This window comes from Crocodylus porosus, unplaced genomic scaffold (assembly GCF_001723895.1).
Source record: "Crocodylus porosus isolate Cpor-Errol unplaced genomic scaffold, CroPor_comp1, whole genome shotgun sequence".
Lineage (NCBI taxonomy): Eukaryota > Metazoa > Chordata > Crocodylia > Crocodylidae > Crocodylus > Crocodylus porosus.
The window spans coordinates 60,195,794-60,212,289 of NW_017728886.1; the positions used below are offsets into that span (position 1 = coordinate 60,195,794).

Consider the following 16,496-nt stretch of genomic DNA (forward strand, 5'->3'; position numbering starts at 1 on the left):
TTTTGGTTTTGGTTTTTGTTCTGTTACAGTTTAGAAAACCCGAAATTTGTATTCACACGCAGATAATAGAAGCTCTTCGATATATGCCCAGGTTAAAAGGAAGAAATCGTGTAAGCTTTGAGCGCAGGCTTTATACTAATAATTATTATTGCTTGTAAGAATCCTTTCAATAAAGAATTGGAATGTGCTTTTTTCTCTCTAATAAATATGTCACGTTACCAAAAGGAGAGAGGTTGTGAGCGGATTGTTTAATTTTATTTCCGAAGTTAAATTAGGAGAGGGAGGAGGAAAAAAAGCAGCAGCAGCAGACCCGTTAGATTACCAGTGGTGAGGGAGAGAGAGGGTGGAAGAAAAAGAGAAAGCTACTTGTAGCAAACAAGAATTTATTCTACCAAAAATACTTATGACAACGCATCCTAATGCAATACAAAAATAAAAAGAAAGTGACGATACAATTCTATATGATCACTTTCTTACAGGCCTCAGATATTGCTTTCATAGAAGGACCTAGGATGTGGCTAGGTTAAACTGAACACAACTAAAACTCCGTAAGAAACGGTAAAATGGCTCTCCGACACAGCAAAGGGAATTAAGAAACAGAAAATACTGACCAGGAAAAAGGAAAATAAAATTAAGTCATTTCAAAAAGGAAGGCAGAACCCTTGGCGAGAGGAGGTCTTGACTTTTCTCAGTAATTCAGGTGCTGCAAGTCAATTGTGGTGAGTGTGTCCGTAAAAAAGTCAAAACTGTCAGCAGAGATATCTACAGGACTGTCCAGAGATCCTGGCAAACTGGGGGAAACTGCATCTGAAAGCTGTAGGCATGAATCTGTGGAGAAAACGTTAAAGTCCTGTAAAGAAGGGACATCCAGGGCCTCAGGACTGTCATTGTTCAGGCCAGCTGCACAGTTCTGGGCCATTGTTGATAGGCAGTTCTGAACAGTGGGTGACTGATGCTGAAAATGTTTCAGATTTTTCTCATTGCTTGTTAAAGGCGAAACTGGGAAACTTTGGGACTCTCCATTGTGTACATTCTGAGCCTGCTGTTGAGATAGTGCATTTTGCTGAAAAGTGTAACCTTCCCTTTCCAAAAGAGCCCCTGAGACATTATTGAGGGCTTGTTCAAAGAGGGATTTCTCCTCTTCCTCTTCTGCTTTCTCGGTGTCCTCTAAACTCTTAAATTTCCCCTCACTGTTTTGGTTCTCCTTACACTGGGTCTGTCTCTTGTGCTTCATCCTCCTGTTCTGGAACCAGACTTTGACTTGTCTCTCAGTCAAATCCAGCAAGGCTGCAATCTCGACTCTCCTCGGTCTGCAGAGATACTTGTTGAAATGAAATTCTTTTTCCAGCTCCAAGAGCTGGGTGTTGGTGTAAGCCGTCCTCAGCCTCCTGGAGCCACCGTTCCCACTATCGGGGATTTCAAGGGAGTCTGCAAAAAGCAAGCACACAGGCAAACAAACAACGCCAGATAAATGCACGGGCTGGATCGCAACCCCCAGGCGCCCTCCACTCCGCGAGGGGGGAAATATATAGGTATATATAGCATAAAATATCAACTGCAACAAAATGGCCGCCCTTGGATGCAGTAAACCCATTGTGTTGCTCTCCTGTGCGCCCGGTGCTGTGGATCCCTTTCCCCTTCAATAAAATCATCGCACCTCGCTCCCAGACCTCCCCACACCAGAGCAAACTTTATATTAGCCATACTACAATTTATAATTAATGCATCAGCTGCTTAGCTGAGCAAGAGCAATCTATCACTCTTCATTACTGTCAAATATCCTAACTCTAGGACAGCAAGACAAGGGGAGGTCAGCTCCAACTCAAATAAATCATCCCGCATTACACAAGTTGGGGAAAGTTGGGGGGCTTCAGAGCACGGTGGAGCCCGCCAGCGCCTTCCCTCCTCCTCCGCCAACCCATTTCCAGTGCCTCCCAGTTCAGCTGGGGAAAATCCAGCAGATCCAGAGGGAAAGTCTTTGAACTGACCTTTGTGGCTCAGGCAGGCTGGTCCAGTGGCGGAGGCTGAGGCCGTGGCGAGCGGGAGGGCAGTTTTCTTGGAGGCTTTTTTCTCTTTCATCCAGGGGTACTCCGGAGGCTGCAGGGCGCCCGTTGGCACCGGGCTGCTGCTGCTGCCATTGGGGCTCTGCCTGGGGCGGCTGCTGCTGCCGTGGCGAGGGTGGCTGCCTGGGTTCAGGCTGGGGATGGTCTGCTCAAAAGGAGGAGGAATCAGTGTCGAGTGTGAAAGCGTCGAGTTCTTGATTGATGAACTTTGAAATGTATCACCGACAGGGGGAAAAGATGTCAGGCACTCAGCAAGCGATGGCTGACTATTGATAAAACCAATCTCTCGCTCAAATTCGAAATTCATGGCCTTCAACTCGCAGCCCCCTTGGAGAAAAAGTTCCCTCTGATTTCGGGGGCTGTTGGGGGGGAAGGCCCGGGCGAAAGGAGAGAGAGAAGAAAAAATAGATCATAGAAGATCGCTGGTGGGGTGTTTTTTTTCTAATTCACTGATTACAGCCGTATGGGGACCGTGCTACTATTAAACTATTGAATTCATGGAGACAAGGTTGAAATTGGACCGAATTGGCTGTCACATGATTGCCTCTGCCCAATGACAATTTGGGCTTTAATCAAAAGAAGCCACTGTCTGTTTGATTGATCCAAAAAAGTCGGGAAGGAACGCCTCATTGGGGGCCAGAAAGGCTTTATTTACACTTTTTTAGGGGGGAAATCCTAGACCTGGAGTGCTCCCCTTGGCGTCCCCGAGCGAAGGGCTCGGCGTGGGGTGCGCGGGTTGGTGTGTGCCGGTGGCTTGTCCTGCAGACTGCCGTGTGCCCCCCCCCCCGCCTCCTCCCGCACACTCCTTCTCATTGTTTGGGACTGTCAGGAAAACGCTTTGCACCTCACAAATCATTTAAGCACCTCAATCTGACGCCTTGAGTCATTAACAAAGTAATCCATTAATCTTCAAAGTTTTGACACCGCCGGGCCCCCACATAAGAAGTTGCACCCAGGCAGGACTCGCAGGCAGAGAGCCCTCCTTTTTTCCTGGGGAATAGCACTTCCTCGAAACTAGTGTCTTGCTCCCGAGTTGGCCTCTTTTCTCGTCTTTTTTTTTTTTTAATTGGCTGTACAGTATGGAGAACAATTGACCGCCGATCTCCGATCCCATTGTTTAGCTGGATTTTTCCTTTGCAGCCTCGCTCCTTATGGGAAGACTAAGCTAGAAAGGAGCTTTCTGGTTCCTGCCTTCCCACTGCAGTTGACTTCACAGGAGTGGACCGTAAAAAACAAAATACAGATTATATAAATACACAGAAGTATATGCGCTGTGAATTATTTTTTTTTCCCACAAACTCCAGGGCATTAGCTAGATTCGCGACCGCTGACCTATTTTGCTTAATAACCGTAGTAAACTGGGTCTGGTGAGTATTTTCGATTCCAAGGAAATGTACTGGAGACGAGTGTCTGAATGTCTTTTTTTTTTTTTTTTTTTTTTTTTTAATGTGGTAGGCAAGGAAAAAAATGCTAGCAGGATTGTAATGTGAATAACTGTACACGCTCCGGGAGCATTGGCTCTGTTCGCAGTCGTTTCAATGTGCCACTTACTGGACTGATTACATGCTCTGGTCTGGCACAAGCTTTTTTTTCTCAAGCAAATCCAGAAGAGCGATGAAAATGATTACGAGAAGAGAGCGGATAATAATAATTAGGATGATGATGATGATGATGATGATGATAGCACTGCATTGGACACGTCTGAAGTTCTCCTTTGCTCAGAGCCCAAGCCAGGGACTGCGTTTCCTGTCGTTATTTGTATTCAAGATGAAAACTGGAAGATCTGTGCCTTGTAAAAAATATATATGTGTGTGTGTGTGTGTGTGTGTGTATTCTTATGTAGCCCACAGAGCACGGCGGGGGCTTGGGCTTGCCTTTACTGTTCCAGCCATCACGAGAATCTTTGTAAGTGGCTAAAATAATAAACCGATCAGTAGAGCTCCAGTCTGTACAATGTTGATCCAAAATCCTAGGTTTTCGCTTAATAAACCCACAAGCTGGAAGGGACTGGGAGGGGGGAGGGGTTGGGATATTGTTAAGTCGTTCTTTTTTTTTTCCCTGGGTTGCTTGTTTAAATAAAATATAGATCGAGACTTGTCATTTAATCCCTAAAAAGGGGCTGCCTTACAAATATAGATGCTGTTGGAAAATGCAAGGGGTTTAATTTTCTTGCTTTTACTCCAAACAAAGCTCTGGTGATGCCTGCGCGCGATCAATCTTGTCCGCCAAAAGGTTTGACAGCTACTGGCCCTTATGACCACATTTAAAGCTTCTTGCTCTTTCCAAGATCAAATGTGGCCGAGAAAAGCGGGAGAGCAAGAAACGCAAGTAAACAGGGAAAAGGGCTGCTTGTAAAATGTGCTTTCACAGGCTTCTCAGGGCTGTGCGACCAGTGCAACCCGGTTTTACCTTAATGATGCCAACTTTGGATCTACTTTCACTTGAAAACGTTGCGATTCCCAGTAGGAGGATAATATTGGGATTAACAGTAGGCTGAAAGGGAGAGGCTTGGAGTGTAACAAGGCTTTGTGAGTAAAACCTGTGTGGGTGGACGTATTCTGCACATTTTTCCTGGTGGCCGATCTAATACAAAAACCACCTGGAAGAGACCTTTCTATGGACGGGAAACGCCGAAATCTTGTAAAAACCAACTGCTATGCTTGTAGCAATGGGTTTTAGCCGGCAGCAGTCTTTTAAACTCCAGAACGTTGTTTGCAATGGAGAGATTTAAAAATTGCATCCTATCTTTGCTGGAAAGCTGGGGAAAATCACTGAACTTCCGAAAGAGTGGAAGGGGAATGGGAAATCCTCTCTCTTTTTTTAGCATGAACTTAGTTTTCTGTGCTGAAGCAGCGACACGTTAAGATTTCTATCATTTCCTTTGATTTTATTTAACCGGTTTACAACAAGGGGTGGGGGAGGGCGCTGGTTTTAAACGAGGAAAATGTCGCCTATAATCTTTTATCAGTTGCCAAAAGATTCTTTTTTCCTGTGTCAAAATTAATAGTCAGTCGTTGGTCTGTATTAATCATTAATTGCAATTCAATCACCGATATCAGACGGTAGCCAGCCTCTTTCCGTTTGAAGTATCTCCGTGTACAAAATAAATCTGTATAATATACAAAATCCCTTTCTGTGGCTCCCAGTGTTATATATATTTATGCAGAAGAGCTCTATGCAGATGCATGGCTGCATTAGAGTCGTTTCAGCATCAAGCAAGGATGGATCTCGGAACAAGATAAAGACTAAAGATTCATAATATTTCTGAGAGACCAAAATGGCGACATTTTTTTGCTGTGCACTAAAAGATACAGATGGTGAACAGCGTAGGTTACTATCTTTGCGGTATATGAGTATGTCTTTGTACACATACATATACCCATATTTCACCCTCGTCTCTTAGGGTCCATTCTAGTTTCAGCTCTCAAACTTGAAATTAAAAACTGTGGACGTTTGGGAGGTTTGCAAAAAAAAATACCTGATTTGAATACGTGAAGTCTCTTCTCTGGGTTGTACTTTATAGAGATCCCCTTCGGATTGTCCTTGCAGTGGGAGCTATTTTTGGAAAGGCTGTTGTCCAAAGCCATTCGGAAAGCAAATATTCTGAAACATTGCTTTCTTTTCTTTTATTATTGGAAAGCTAGCGAGCTCCCTCATCCCCTCCCCCATCGGGTCCAGAAAGGGGAGGAGGTAGAGCGGAGAAGGAAGTCAGAATAGCAAAAATGGGGGGAAAAATACAAAAATCAGGTCATTTTAGTAAAGAAGGAGAGGGGACTATACGAGACGGATGTGTTCATTTTAAATATTCCCAGCCACATTTGGGATCTTGATGACGGGCCTGGGCTACCAGGGTTGCTCCCGAGTCAGTGTAAACAAGCCGCAGTAGCTCTTTGAGGGCTGCTTCTCCAAGGCTGGGGTGATTGATGGTGCTCCGCACCGTCCCCCTCTCCCTTCCGAATTCGTGCCAGCCAATTATAATGGCACATTATTTTATTCTCGGCTCTGTTTGTCTTCACTTGGTCCCCTCCCTCTTCCCCGCACAAAGTAACAGTCCCCGGCTTGTCTCTTTCCAGCGTGGGAGGAAAAAGTGTGGGAGTAGAAAGCTCCCTGCTTTGCCCAGGCCCCCAGTGCAGAGGCGGAAGGGGCCTTTCCATGGGAAGGCTGGGGAAGAGTGGGCTCCCTCGGGGGGAAGGAAAAACCGAGGGTCCAACATGGCGAGAGGCGAGAGAGCAGGGAGCAGGCTCCCGAGCCCAGCCGCAGCCCGGGCACCTGAGCGCTGTGCGGGGCATTGCTGCTGGCTTTGTTTCTGCCCGGCTCAGACACGAGTCACCCCGCCGCCGCCGCGCAGCTCAGCACCTACTGCTGCGGACACAAAAGGCGGATCGCTGCCATCCGTGATATTTTCAACGCCGGAGCTGTCACAGCTCATAAGACACATTGGGATTTACCGCTACACAGCAGGTTTTAAACCCTGATAAGCAAAATCGCAGAAGCTAGAGGGTCCTTGGGCTGGGCTATGGGAATCTCGTGTATGTAGAGACCCGGTGGCTTCCTCGTCACATGATGTGCGGCTTTTTTTTTTTTTTTTTAAGCAAATAATATTTTCTTAACTCTTTGTTATTCAGAATAAAAACTTTATTTTTTTCAGAACGTGAGCAGCAAGGAATGTATAACTTTCAAAACAAATCTAGTGTTTTCAGGTTTACACATTTGCCGTTTTGCTGGATGTTACAAAGCATTAATTATTCAAATTGTGATCTATGTCTCTTTTTTTTCCTCCCAGATCTTATTGCATCATTATATTTACTTTTTCATAAAGGACTTAGAGTTTCCTTCCAAACGATATTTCCTACGTGTGCCAATATGCCATCTAACATACGGCCTCCTGAATATTCAGGGTACAGAATTTTTTTAATATATATATAAATATGAACAGATGGGGATAAATAAAATTTTAAACACTTAGATTATTCAATGTTTGCAAAAAAAATATAAATAAATCTGAATGTTCACCAGCATACACACATTGAAAGACTTACACGTATTAATAATTGTCCAGGGAATCCCTGTTCAAGCGCCTTTGATGTCTTTCTCGCTATTTAAAAGAAGTGCAATAAAAAAAATTGCTTCCCCGCGGGATCAATCATGTACGAACAAATTCACATTTCAGAATCATTTGTATAGAAAATTTGTTCATATACCCTGTTTTGATAAAAGTGTAGAAGGTAAAGTATAAAGCCTATGTATACTCCCAAAGCGAGACACAAGGCTACAGTTCAAGAAGATAAATATTCACTATTGAAACTATAGAGCAATTCAAGCAACAAATATTGCTACGTCACAGAAACTAGAAAACGCTTTTACCAAAGGAAACAAAACAAACCCAAACAAAAAACCAAAACAAAACAAAAGGGGGAGGGCCTGGAGGGACGGAAAGTACTTTAAAAAAGTTGGGGGACTCCACGTTTCACTCAGTAACTCCTGTCTATTACAGATGCGTGAGTTTGGGCGCTTCCTGAATTCTTCCCTGAGAAGGATGGTGAGAAGTAAGGTCTGTGTATGTTGGGTGTGGATCACAAGGTCCATGGTGGTGATTGTTGGTCATTGGGCCAGCCCCACTGTAGTCCATGTTGGCAGAGGAAGGATGAGGGAGATGAGTTAGACCAAAGATGGAAGGGCCAGTATTTGTCATGGTCTCCACATAGTTGCCCCCCACATAGACGGGGCTTCCCTGTATATGTGGATTCCCATAACCGTTGCCTTGAAGAGGATGAGTATCATATTCAGGAGTAACCGCTGCTGTCCCCGTGTATCTCTTTTGAGGAGGCGGGCAATTATTGAGAGGAGTCGGATATGATGCAGGGATGCCATAGGTGTTTTGATGAGGCTTGTTAAATGATGGAGGCGACTGGGGCTCGTAGGGAACACTGTTTACTAAAGAATGCATAGAGTTTAGATACCCCCCAGCAGCGGGAGGTACAGGACTTCTGCTTGGGGACTGTCCTCCTGAAGAGGTCATCATGCCCTTTCCCTTTTGATCCTTTTTGTATTTCATTCTGCGGTTTTGAAACCATATTTTGATCTGTCTCTCTGTGAGATTGAGCAAATTAGCCATCTCTACCCTTCGTGGCCTGCACAGATATCTATTGAAGTGGAACTCCTTTTCCAGTTCTACCAGCTGGGCACTTGTGTAAGCTGTGCGTGCTCTTTTAGAGGAGGCTTGCCCTGGAGGGCTTTTATCACCAGCGCAACTCTCACCTATGTAAATCACACAAAGAATACAATAAGCATGGTGGAACCTGAACACAGCGACCAGAAACAATGCCTGTCCAGACACCATGGCTAGGAGTGGTGTCTGGAGATTCCGGCTAGCTGGCCTAAGAATATCCCGGTCGAATAAATCATTCTAGAGCTAAAACATACGGAAATACAAGCCTTAACTATCTCACGATGATTTCCCCTCACCATGGAAGTGGCACTCCATGACTATAGCTGCCTCCATTAACAACAACAGCAAATACCATAATTTCCCTGAAATAACATTTATACAAGACAAGAAGATGCAAAAAAAGCGAGTAGCAGGAATTCTTCATGCACACATCTGGCTGTTCTTTACATAAGGCACGTACTGGTTTCAAAACAGGCTAGGGGATTTAGATACTTTCCTTTCTTGGAAAATAGGGGCCCAAATCCCCTGGATTGCTTTGAGAACCTGAACATACAAACAGGGACCTTATACGTACGCATGCATATATCATGTATGCAATATACACAACAAGTATAAGATCAAAATGCTATAGCATATATGGTATATATATACACAGACCTTCATATATGTGAATATGTATGTATGCATATACATTAATATATGCACCTTATATACAAACTATGTACACATATATGTGTATATGTGTGCACATATGCACACACACATATCTACCTAGTTTGTATATACATACACACATAAACATATTGCTTTTTTAAATCATACATGATTTAAAACAGTAAAATGTAAGATTTTACATGTAAGTGCCAAATAGTAAAATGTAAGATTATCCAAGTTTAGGAAATACATTAAAGATTACATCCCAAAGTGTTTGGAATCCATTTCTAGGGGACACTAAAAAGGGAGGAAGCAGTTAATATAAATAGAATGCCTAGGGATTGACCCTCACACTCCTATCATCTATTTGTCTTCCCTTACATAATAACAGTGTTGAGATACATGATTATCCCTCAAATAATATTTGATGGACCTGACTTTATTGTACTCGGAACTGATCTTTGTTTACCAGACTTGTAACTTTGCCAACCCATCTGCTAAAATAAGACTGGGTTCTGAATATAAGTAAAGCATTGATCCTGACTGGAGATGATTATGAGCTATTTTATTCGTATTACACTTCAGCAGGGATAGGTCAGTGTCTTATTAATATAATAACACTGTGCCAACAAAATACTCAGGACCTGCCTCTGGCTAAAGGCCTGGGCCTCTGTATATTGACATAATCTAATGGAAGGGAGGCACTACTGATGGAATATTATAGACTTCAGAAGTGTGTAGCTCCCTCAGACACCAGGAAGAAGGGCTTGGAAAAGAAGCTGGAATTCATTTGCAGGGCTGAGTTCATTGCTTTGTCAAGCTCACTTTTAAGCAATTCAATACGTTTTCTAGAAGACACCCAGTTAGGAAGTTATATTGGAAATAAGATTATAAACAAAATGGAAAAAAAATGACGCTACAATTTACCTTGCCAGCATAAGCCAGTCACTCATAATGTAAGCGCATTTCATACCTGAACTGGAACTGCTGTTTTTCTGCTTTGTATTTTGCCGAGACTCTTTCATCCATGGGAATATCTGTTTGGACATGGTGGGCGAGTTAATGATCGGGCTCTTGGAAGTATTGGCTGGGGCAGAATTGCTGCTGGCATTTTGAGGTGGTGAGACAGAGGGCGGAGGTGGTGGCGGTGCTTGTTGGGCTGGAGGCTGCTGCTGCTGCTGCTCTGAAATAACTGGGGGCTGAATGGGCTGGCTGGTGATGGTCCTCATACAACTCTCATTGATTTCATTGGCCTTATGGTGGGACACAGTACTGCCAGGTGACTGCAAAGAGCAGGCAGGTCGATGGTATTCAGTTTCCACACGTGATGAAGACGGAGGATATTGCTGCTGACTAGCATTATAAGTGAAACCATTTGCTCCTTGGTAGGGGTAGCCACCATAGATTGCAGAGCTGTCGTAGTAGGTCGCTTTTTGCATTTCGTTGTTTCCCAATATTTATTTCACAAACTGACAGGGTCTTGACACCCTTAAAGAATAACATTGGCACCCCTCTGTCACGTGACGTTCTTCCTCCAATGGCCTCTCCGGGTAGACCTAGGGTGTATGGAAAGCACACTAGAGTGAAGAAATAGTACAAATCCATCTTACTTTCAATAGCTAAGTGACATGAAAGCCATAAAAGAAAAAGTGGTCAGCAATATTTAGCAGCATGACTTGGCCTTAGGCGGAGAGAATTTCGATAGAAAGGCTGCCTGGATTTCTTGGCAGCTACAAATATGTGGTTTGCTGCACCAGGAGAGGGGCTTTCTAGGGTTTCTTCTTTTGTTATTTATTTATTTTAAACACCGCGGATTGTTTTATCGTTTTATCACCCGAGGAACCAGAGAGGTTATTTAAATACAGCGCTTCGAGATAAGGCGGATCAAGGGAAAGGTGCAGGTTACAACAGGGGGTGGGTTCCCTCCTTCCAGTTCACGGCTGTGGGAATCCTCTCCCCAGGACCCGGGGGGAGTGGGGGGAGTTATTTGTAGTATTTCTATTACGGTTCATCTGAGCAATGAGGCCCTTTTGCTTTCAGAGTGCAGTCCCCTTGGTCACAGAGGGAAAACAGTGATCCAAGCAGTGTCATTTGAGGAGCTTAACATAGCACACCGAGTCCGAGGGACACCCGGTGCGTGTGCACAGAACGCGTGGTACCAACAAAGCGAGCGGACACACGTTCGCTCGAAGCACATTGCGGGTTAAGCAGCTACCAATGAGATGTTGATATTCGGATGTTAACACCGGCCCACCTCACCCATATAAACCAGTTTTTAACTGTAGCGGATTTACTCTGGGATTAAAGATGCTAAATTAGCACACGGGATAATTTGGAAACTGGGATCTGGCTGGTCCTAAAGGGGGATTATTCTCCAGCGACGGGGTGCTCGCTCTTCTGGAATTTCTATCCCTATGTTACTTCCACCTCGAAACAGTCCAGACACGGTCTGTTTTTCTCTAGGAACCAAGAGATATAAGAAAGAGCTCATCAAATCCAGAAAGGGATCGAGAGACTCTTTCTGGTTGTTTTTAAGGTGTTACTTTTTCACAGAAACTACCAAATTCTACCAGTTAAAACCGGGCAGATTTGAGGGGGACGAGACGGGGACCCACTAGGAACCAGAAAAAAACAGTGTTCATCTCCATGACCACGGCTTGAACTTTCCTTCCAACTTAGCGATAATAGGTTCTGTCTTTGCAACTGCTATGTAATTTGATGTATGGGGGTCATTTGGCTGGGGAGAGAAGATGGACACACAAACCACAGAATGCTCCTACAGACCGGGCGAATCGGTTTTTCTTAACTCACACTGTTTACCTGTCTGAAAATAACCAGTTAAAGATGTGTCCTCAGTAAGAAGAGAGGAGAGCTGAATGTTATCTCCAATCTAGGACTTCGAGCACACATTGTTCTCCGAAATTACAATCCCTTCCCCACCCTCTCTTGCCCCACTGCTGACAAACAGCTTCGTCTACCCAGGTCAAAACAGTTCCCCTTAATGTCTCTTACTCCTGTGCGGCCTGCTATTTTCTTTCTCAAGGCATCTAGCAATCTCAGACGCCTGTGGGAACGTTCCCCAGTACATCCCACAGAAATACACTACAAGTTTTACAAGTTTCTTAGAAAACAATGGCCCGGCCCTTCGTTACAGTTAAAGCAAATGAAAGAAATAACTTTCCAGGCAGAGCGGTTCCGTTTCTATTGTTAGCAATCAAACCCTCTGGATCCGTTTGAACTAATAAACTAGTGGAGACCTGTAAAACATGCACAATTAATTCCCATAGCCTGCCTCCGCTCTTCTTAGGCCCTGGCGTATTTTTCATTGCGTTTCCTGGAGATCCAGAGGACTGGACATCGCAAGAGGAGAGAAAGAGCCCGGGGATGAAGAAGTAACAGGGACTGCACTCCCCACCCTCCCAGCAAGGGTCACCGCAGACGTCCCCCAGGCTCTTGGGCAAGTTAAAGTTTGTTGCAGTCACTTGGCTGCCACGGGCGGGTTCTGCTGAGGGGAAAACCAGGTTGCGGCCGAGGCAACCGCACCCCAGGAGCTAAAAGAAAAGACAACTTGAGTTGGGGGTACCCGCGGTGCAAAGCAAGGGAGGAGAGGCCAGGCCGTGCTGCGGCCGGGGGCGGCGTGGCCCGTGTTTTCAAGAAAAGCCCGGGGCAGGAGGGGGGAGAAGTTTGCAGCAGACCCGGTGCCCTGCCAGCGCTGCCCTCTTCCCCACGGAAGACAAAGGGCTGCCCCAACCTGGATGGGACGCACCTGGGGGTGCAAAATCCGCCCCCCAATTTGCGCAGGGCCAACATTGCTCCTTCCCCCGGAGCCGTGCGAACATCCCCGGAGGGACAGGGGTCAGGAAGGAGAGGCGCCTCCTCGGGCAGCCCCCCCTGCTCCCCATCGCCCCCCTCGCCCCAGGGAGCTGATCCCCCCCAGCCCCCGGCCCCTCGGCGGCAGGCAGAGGCAGGCGGCCCCCCTCGAGATGGCCCGCCAGATAAAGCAGAGCTGAGGGCAGGGGGAGCGGCTGCCTGGGCTCGCGGGGCGAGGGGATCCGTCACTGCCTGGGAGGAAGCTCGGGCGTGTGAACTCTTCTTGAACCGAGATTGAAGTCCGCGGTCATAAATCACCGGGACGCGCAGCCTGGCGGGCGGGGAGCGGCGCGGCGCGGCCGGGGCCTGCTAGCCTTACCTTAGCGGCCGGCGGCCGGGGCGGGCAGCATGCTCCGGTGCGGCGCGACCCCAGCCCGGTCCCTTCGGCTCCGCAGCGGCTCAAGGCATCCGCCCGGCTCCCCCGGCCGGGGCAGCGCTGGCAGGGCGTCCCTCGCGCAGTGCCGCGCAGCCCGGGTATGTTTCTTATGCCTACTGCACGCGGCTGGGGGGAGAAAGGCGGGCGGCGGGCGCGGGCAGCGGGGCAGGGCGGGGGGAGCGCAGGCAGTGCGGGAGGAGGGAGCGAGGGAGGGAGGGAGAGGGAGCGCCCCCCTCCCCCCAGCCCGCCCGGCACTGAAGTCCGGGGAAATTATGCTAATGAAGACAAACGGCGCTCACAAAGGGTCAGGGCGGCCCCCCCGCGCCGGGGGACGGGGTGCCCGGGGGAGAGCCGGCCCCGGCCCCGGCCCCGGCCCGCTGCCGGCAGCTCCCGGGCGCCGAAAAGTTGTGGGAGCGAGTCCGCCCCGAGCCCAGCCCAGCCTGGGGCCGCAGCCTCCGCCGGCCCCCCGCGCGCCGCTCCGGGGGGAAGGATGGGAATGATTACAGGGGCTAATGATTAACTGGTGCGCGCGTGAGTACACGCGCGCGGGGAGAGGTGCACACGCACGCATGGACACACACAGGCGGAGATGTAGAAAGAGACACACAGAGGTGTGCAACCTCCCCTCCACCATGCACACACACACACACACAGACAGAGATGCACGCACCGAGCAAGGTACACACGTCCACACAGATGTGTCCCCACGCACACATGTGGACACACACACGGATGTACACGCAGAGAAATGCCCCCCCCACACACAGTTGCACACCGTCCCGTGCCCGCGTACAGAGCAGCTCAGAGTCACCTCTCCCCTTCGCGTGTGTACACCCCCCCCTCGGAGATGCACCCTGCACGTGCGTGCGCGGGTGTGTACTCACATATGCAGCCTGCACGCAGCTTGTGCCTGAGTCAGTGGGTTTGGTTTTGTTTTGTCTTGTTTTTAATTACCCAAGTGTCCCAGCAGTAAAATGTGACCCCCGCCACACCGGCAAACCTTTCGCTTCCACCCCCCCGCGCTTCGAGTTGAAGCCTGTACCGCAGCCGGAGGTAGCCGGCGAGGGCGAAACACATTAAATGGAGATTTAGAATAATTACCGGGCGTAAATTTGTCGTTACTTCGTTAATTAAGGCATAAAAAAAATATAGAACTAGTGCGTGGAAGCCGCCAGGGAGCAGGGTGTCACCTTAAAGCACGAACAAAGCCAGGGAGAAGTGAGAATAAGAAGCAGGCTAAGGCCAGGGTGGCCTCTTCTGCATACCAATGGTTTTTGTCATTTATAGCTATACAAGATTTATGACTTCATGCACCCGAGCTGTAAACAGAGCGCTGCTACAGAAAACACTTGCTCCGTGTGGCACAACCGATGGCACCACATGAAAGGGGAAGCCGGGCAGCGTAGGAGGGGAGAAGAGGCAGAAATTCCCTCGTAGGCATTTTGCTCCCAGCCGCCCCTCCGAGGGTGCGGGGGAAGAAAAGCCTCTCTAGTCAATAATCAACCCCGCACTTCCTTCGGAAACTGCTGATTTGACTTTCTCCCCGCGGCCGCCTAAAATAGCAAGAGGCAACCCCAGAGCCCCCCTGGAGCAAGCGGGGGGACTGGGGAGATGGCAGAGGTCTGCGGGCTCGGGCGTCGGTGCCGCTTTTGGATCACTAGTCTCTCCGCTCAGCGTCTCTCGGCCGTTCAGATGGGGGCATGCCGAGCTCGGACTCGAGAGATACAGAGAGGCTGGAACTTTTTTTTTGGAGGGGAAAGGGAGAGGAAGAGGGGGCAGATACTGGCTTTAAGCCGCAGATTTTGCAAGGTATTTCAATTCGCACATTGGGTCCCTTGGAATTACTGAGCTATTTTCCTCGATGCCTTTGACCTCGCCAGAAAAGCCCTCGCTAATCGCCTCGCACGACGCCTCTTGTTCTCACTACCCAACTCTGTCATTTGAAAATACGGCGGCGATTTATTCTTATTTTGCCCCCCCGGCCGGGTGTCATTCGATGCATCCTATAAAGGCGCAGCTCCTTCCACCGCCGCGTCCACGCAAAGAGAAACTGATGCAGCTCTCCCTAGGAGAGGGCCGGCTCCTCTCTGCGGTAAGAGCCGAGCAAACTGCTCGGAGTCGGACCCGGGACGCATTTGCCCTGCGTCCTGCGACGAGGACGTGGCTGCTTTCTCCGGGGCGCCCCGACCAGCGCGAACGTCGTCAGTCGGGGCGGAAGAGAGACCAGCTAGATCTTTATCGGGCTTGCTCTGAACCAGAAGCTCCCAGGATAGCTAATGTATTAACACTTCGGGGCTAGTGGAGCACATTCTGCCTCCTCTAGAGGAGGAAGAAATTCCCAAAGAAGTGTACCCCAAAGTCCTGGCCGGGCTGACCGGGGGCGTTAGCCGCCCTCCACGGAGTGCCCCGGCAGATCTTGCGGACACACCTGTTTCAAATGTGTGCCGGGGTGTATATTATCGAGCGCCATAAAGTCACAGCTGACACTTCATTGTGTGTTTACTCGACATCTGGGGGGTTTACACAGGCATAAAGCGGCTCGGAATAGCCCTGCTCCACTCAGCTCTCCGCGCCCCCGCAGCCTTTGCGGCGGGACTGGTTTATTTATGAGTGTTTTAACTGGGTCAAAATGCGCCCGAACTGGGTCATAAATCATAAGAAACGATGACAAGTAATTGAGCTGCAATTAAAGCTTACATTTTATTTGCACGGCGCGTTTTGGCCCATTTAAAACACGGGAAGGCAGTTTTTAGCTTTTAAACACGCTGTGGGGAGCGAAAGAGCTCTCCTTTCAGCATCTGCCATAAAGAAGGCCGTGTTTCATGGTGGAAGGGGAGAGAAAAACGGCATTTCTTTGGGCCAGCTCTGAGCTAAGGATATACATTGGCAGCTAAACAGAAAAAAAAAACAGGGGAAAAAAAGGAAGAAAAAACCCCCTCCGTTTCCGTTTGCTCGGAGTGGATGGAAGTTTTAAACCGGCCTTTCTGGTTCAAGTAAAGAACGTTTTGTTTCTAAAGGGCTGATTTTTTTATTTTTTTATTTTTTGCCCCTGACCCGCTCATAAATTGAGTAATTACAAGTGCTCAGCAATCTGGGACAAAATGGGACAGCAACATCGAGACAATCCCGCTGCCCCAGCTCACTAGAAACATAAATCACAGCTCCGCACTCTGACCTTTCCCAAAGCTGGAACCCACTGGTGGGTGTAATTTCCTCCCAACACATGCACCCCTCTATAACACAAGTAGCCCTTTAATTTTTCGTAATTTAAGGCGCATTTCGACCCGATCTCTGTAGAGCAGGTTAGGACATGGTGGTTGGGGAGAAGAATTTAGGGAGAGTGGTACTGCTCCTGCAAGAGATA

The 16,496-nt window shown here is 48.0% G+C and overlaps 2 protein-coding genes and 1 long non-coding RNA gene across 10 annotated transcripts in view; 1 reads left to right on the forward strand and 2 right to left on the reverse strand.

The window, feature by feature from the left end:
* Window positions 1-22: 22 nt before the first annotated feature.
* LOC109310089 (homeobox protein Hox-A2) lies at window positions 23-6,330 on the reverse strand. The gene is made up of 2 exons (XM_019535078.1): window positions 1,989-6,330; window positions 23-1,428 (listed from the first exon to the last, which is right to left on the reverse strand). The coding sequence occupies exons 1-2, from the start codon at window positions 2,368-2,370 to the stop codon at window positions 689-691; spliced, it is 1,122 nt and encodes a 373-aa protein (XP_019390623.1). The 5' UTR covers window positions 2,371-6,330; the 3' UTR covers window positions 23-688.
* Window positions 6,331-7,083: 753 nt separating this feature from the next.
* The window catches only part of LOC109310095 (homeobox protein Hox-A3), an 18,124-nt gene continuing 8,711 nt past the window's right edge, over window positions 7,084-16,496 (reverse strand). For 7 of the 8 annotated variants that reach the window (XM_019535092.1, XM_019535110.1, XM_019535127.1 and 4 more), the window contains 2 exons: window positions 9,860-10,442; window positions 7,084-8,321 (listed from right to left, as the gene is read on the reverse strand). In XM_019535092.1, the coding sequence (XP_019390637.1) occupies window positions 7,552-8,321; window positions 9,860-10,325 (1,236 nt within the window). In that variant the 5' untranslated portion in view covers window positions 10,326-10,442 and the 3' untranslated portion in view covers window positions 7,084-7,551. Of the gene's footprint in view, window positions 8,322-9,859; window positions 10,443-13,075; window positions 13,159-16,496 lie in introns of those variants that run through there. The other variant, XM_019535133.1, reaches the window with a different exon arrangement.
* The window catches only part of LOC109310179, a 12,962-nt gene continuing 9,607 nt past the window's right edge, over window positions 13,142-16,496 (forward strand). Inside the window, exon 1 of the long non-coding RNA XR_002101151.1 lies at window positions 13,142-13,230. This is a non-coding gene — a long non-coding RNA (uncharacterized LOC109310179). The remainder of the gene's footprint in view (window positions 13,231-16,496) is intronic.

Excerpts from the sequence above, each read along its gene's own strand:
- LOC109310089 (XM_019535078.1), bottom strand. The coding sequence starts at position 2,370 with ATGAATTTCGAATTTGAGCGAGAGATTGGTTTTATCAATAGTCAGCCA. Across the intron at positions 1,429-1,988 it reads AGCCTGCCTGAGCCACAAAG|ACTCCCTTGAAATCCCCGAT; the intron begins GTCAGTTCAAAG and ends TGCTTTTTGCAG.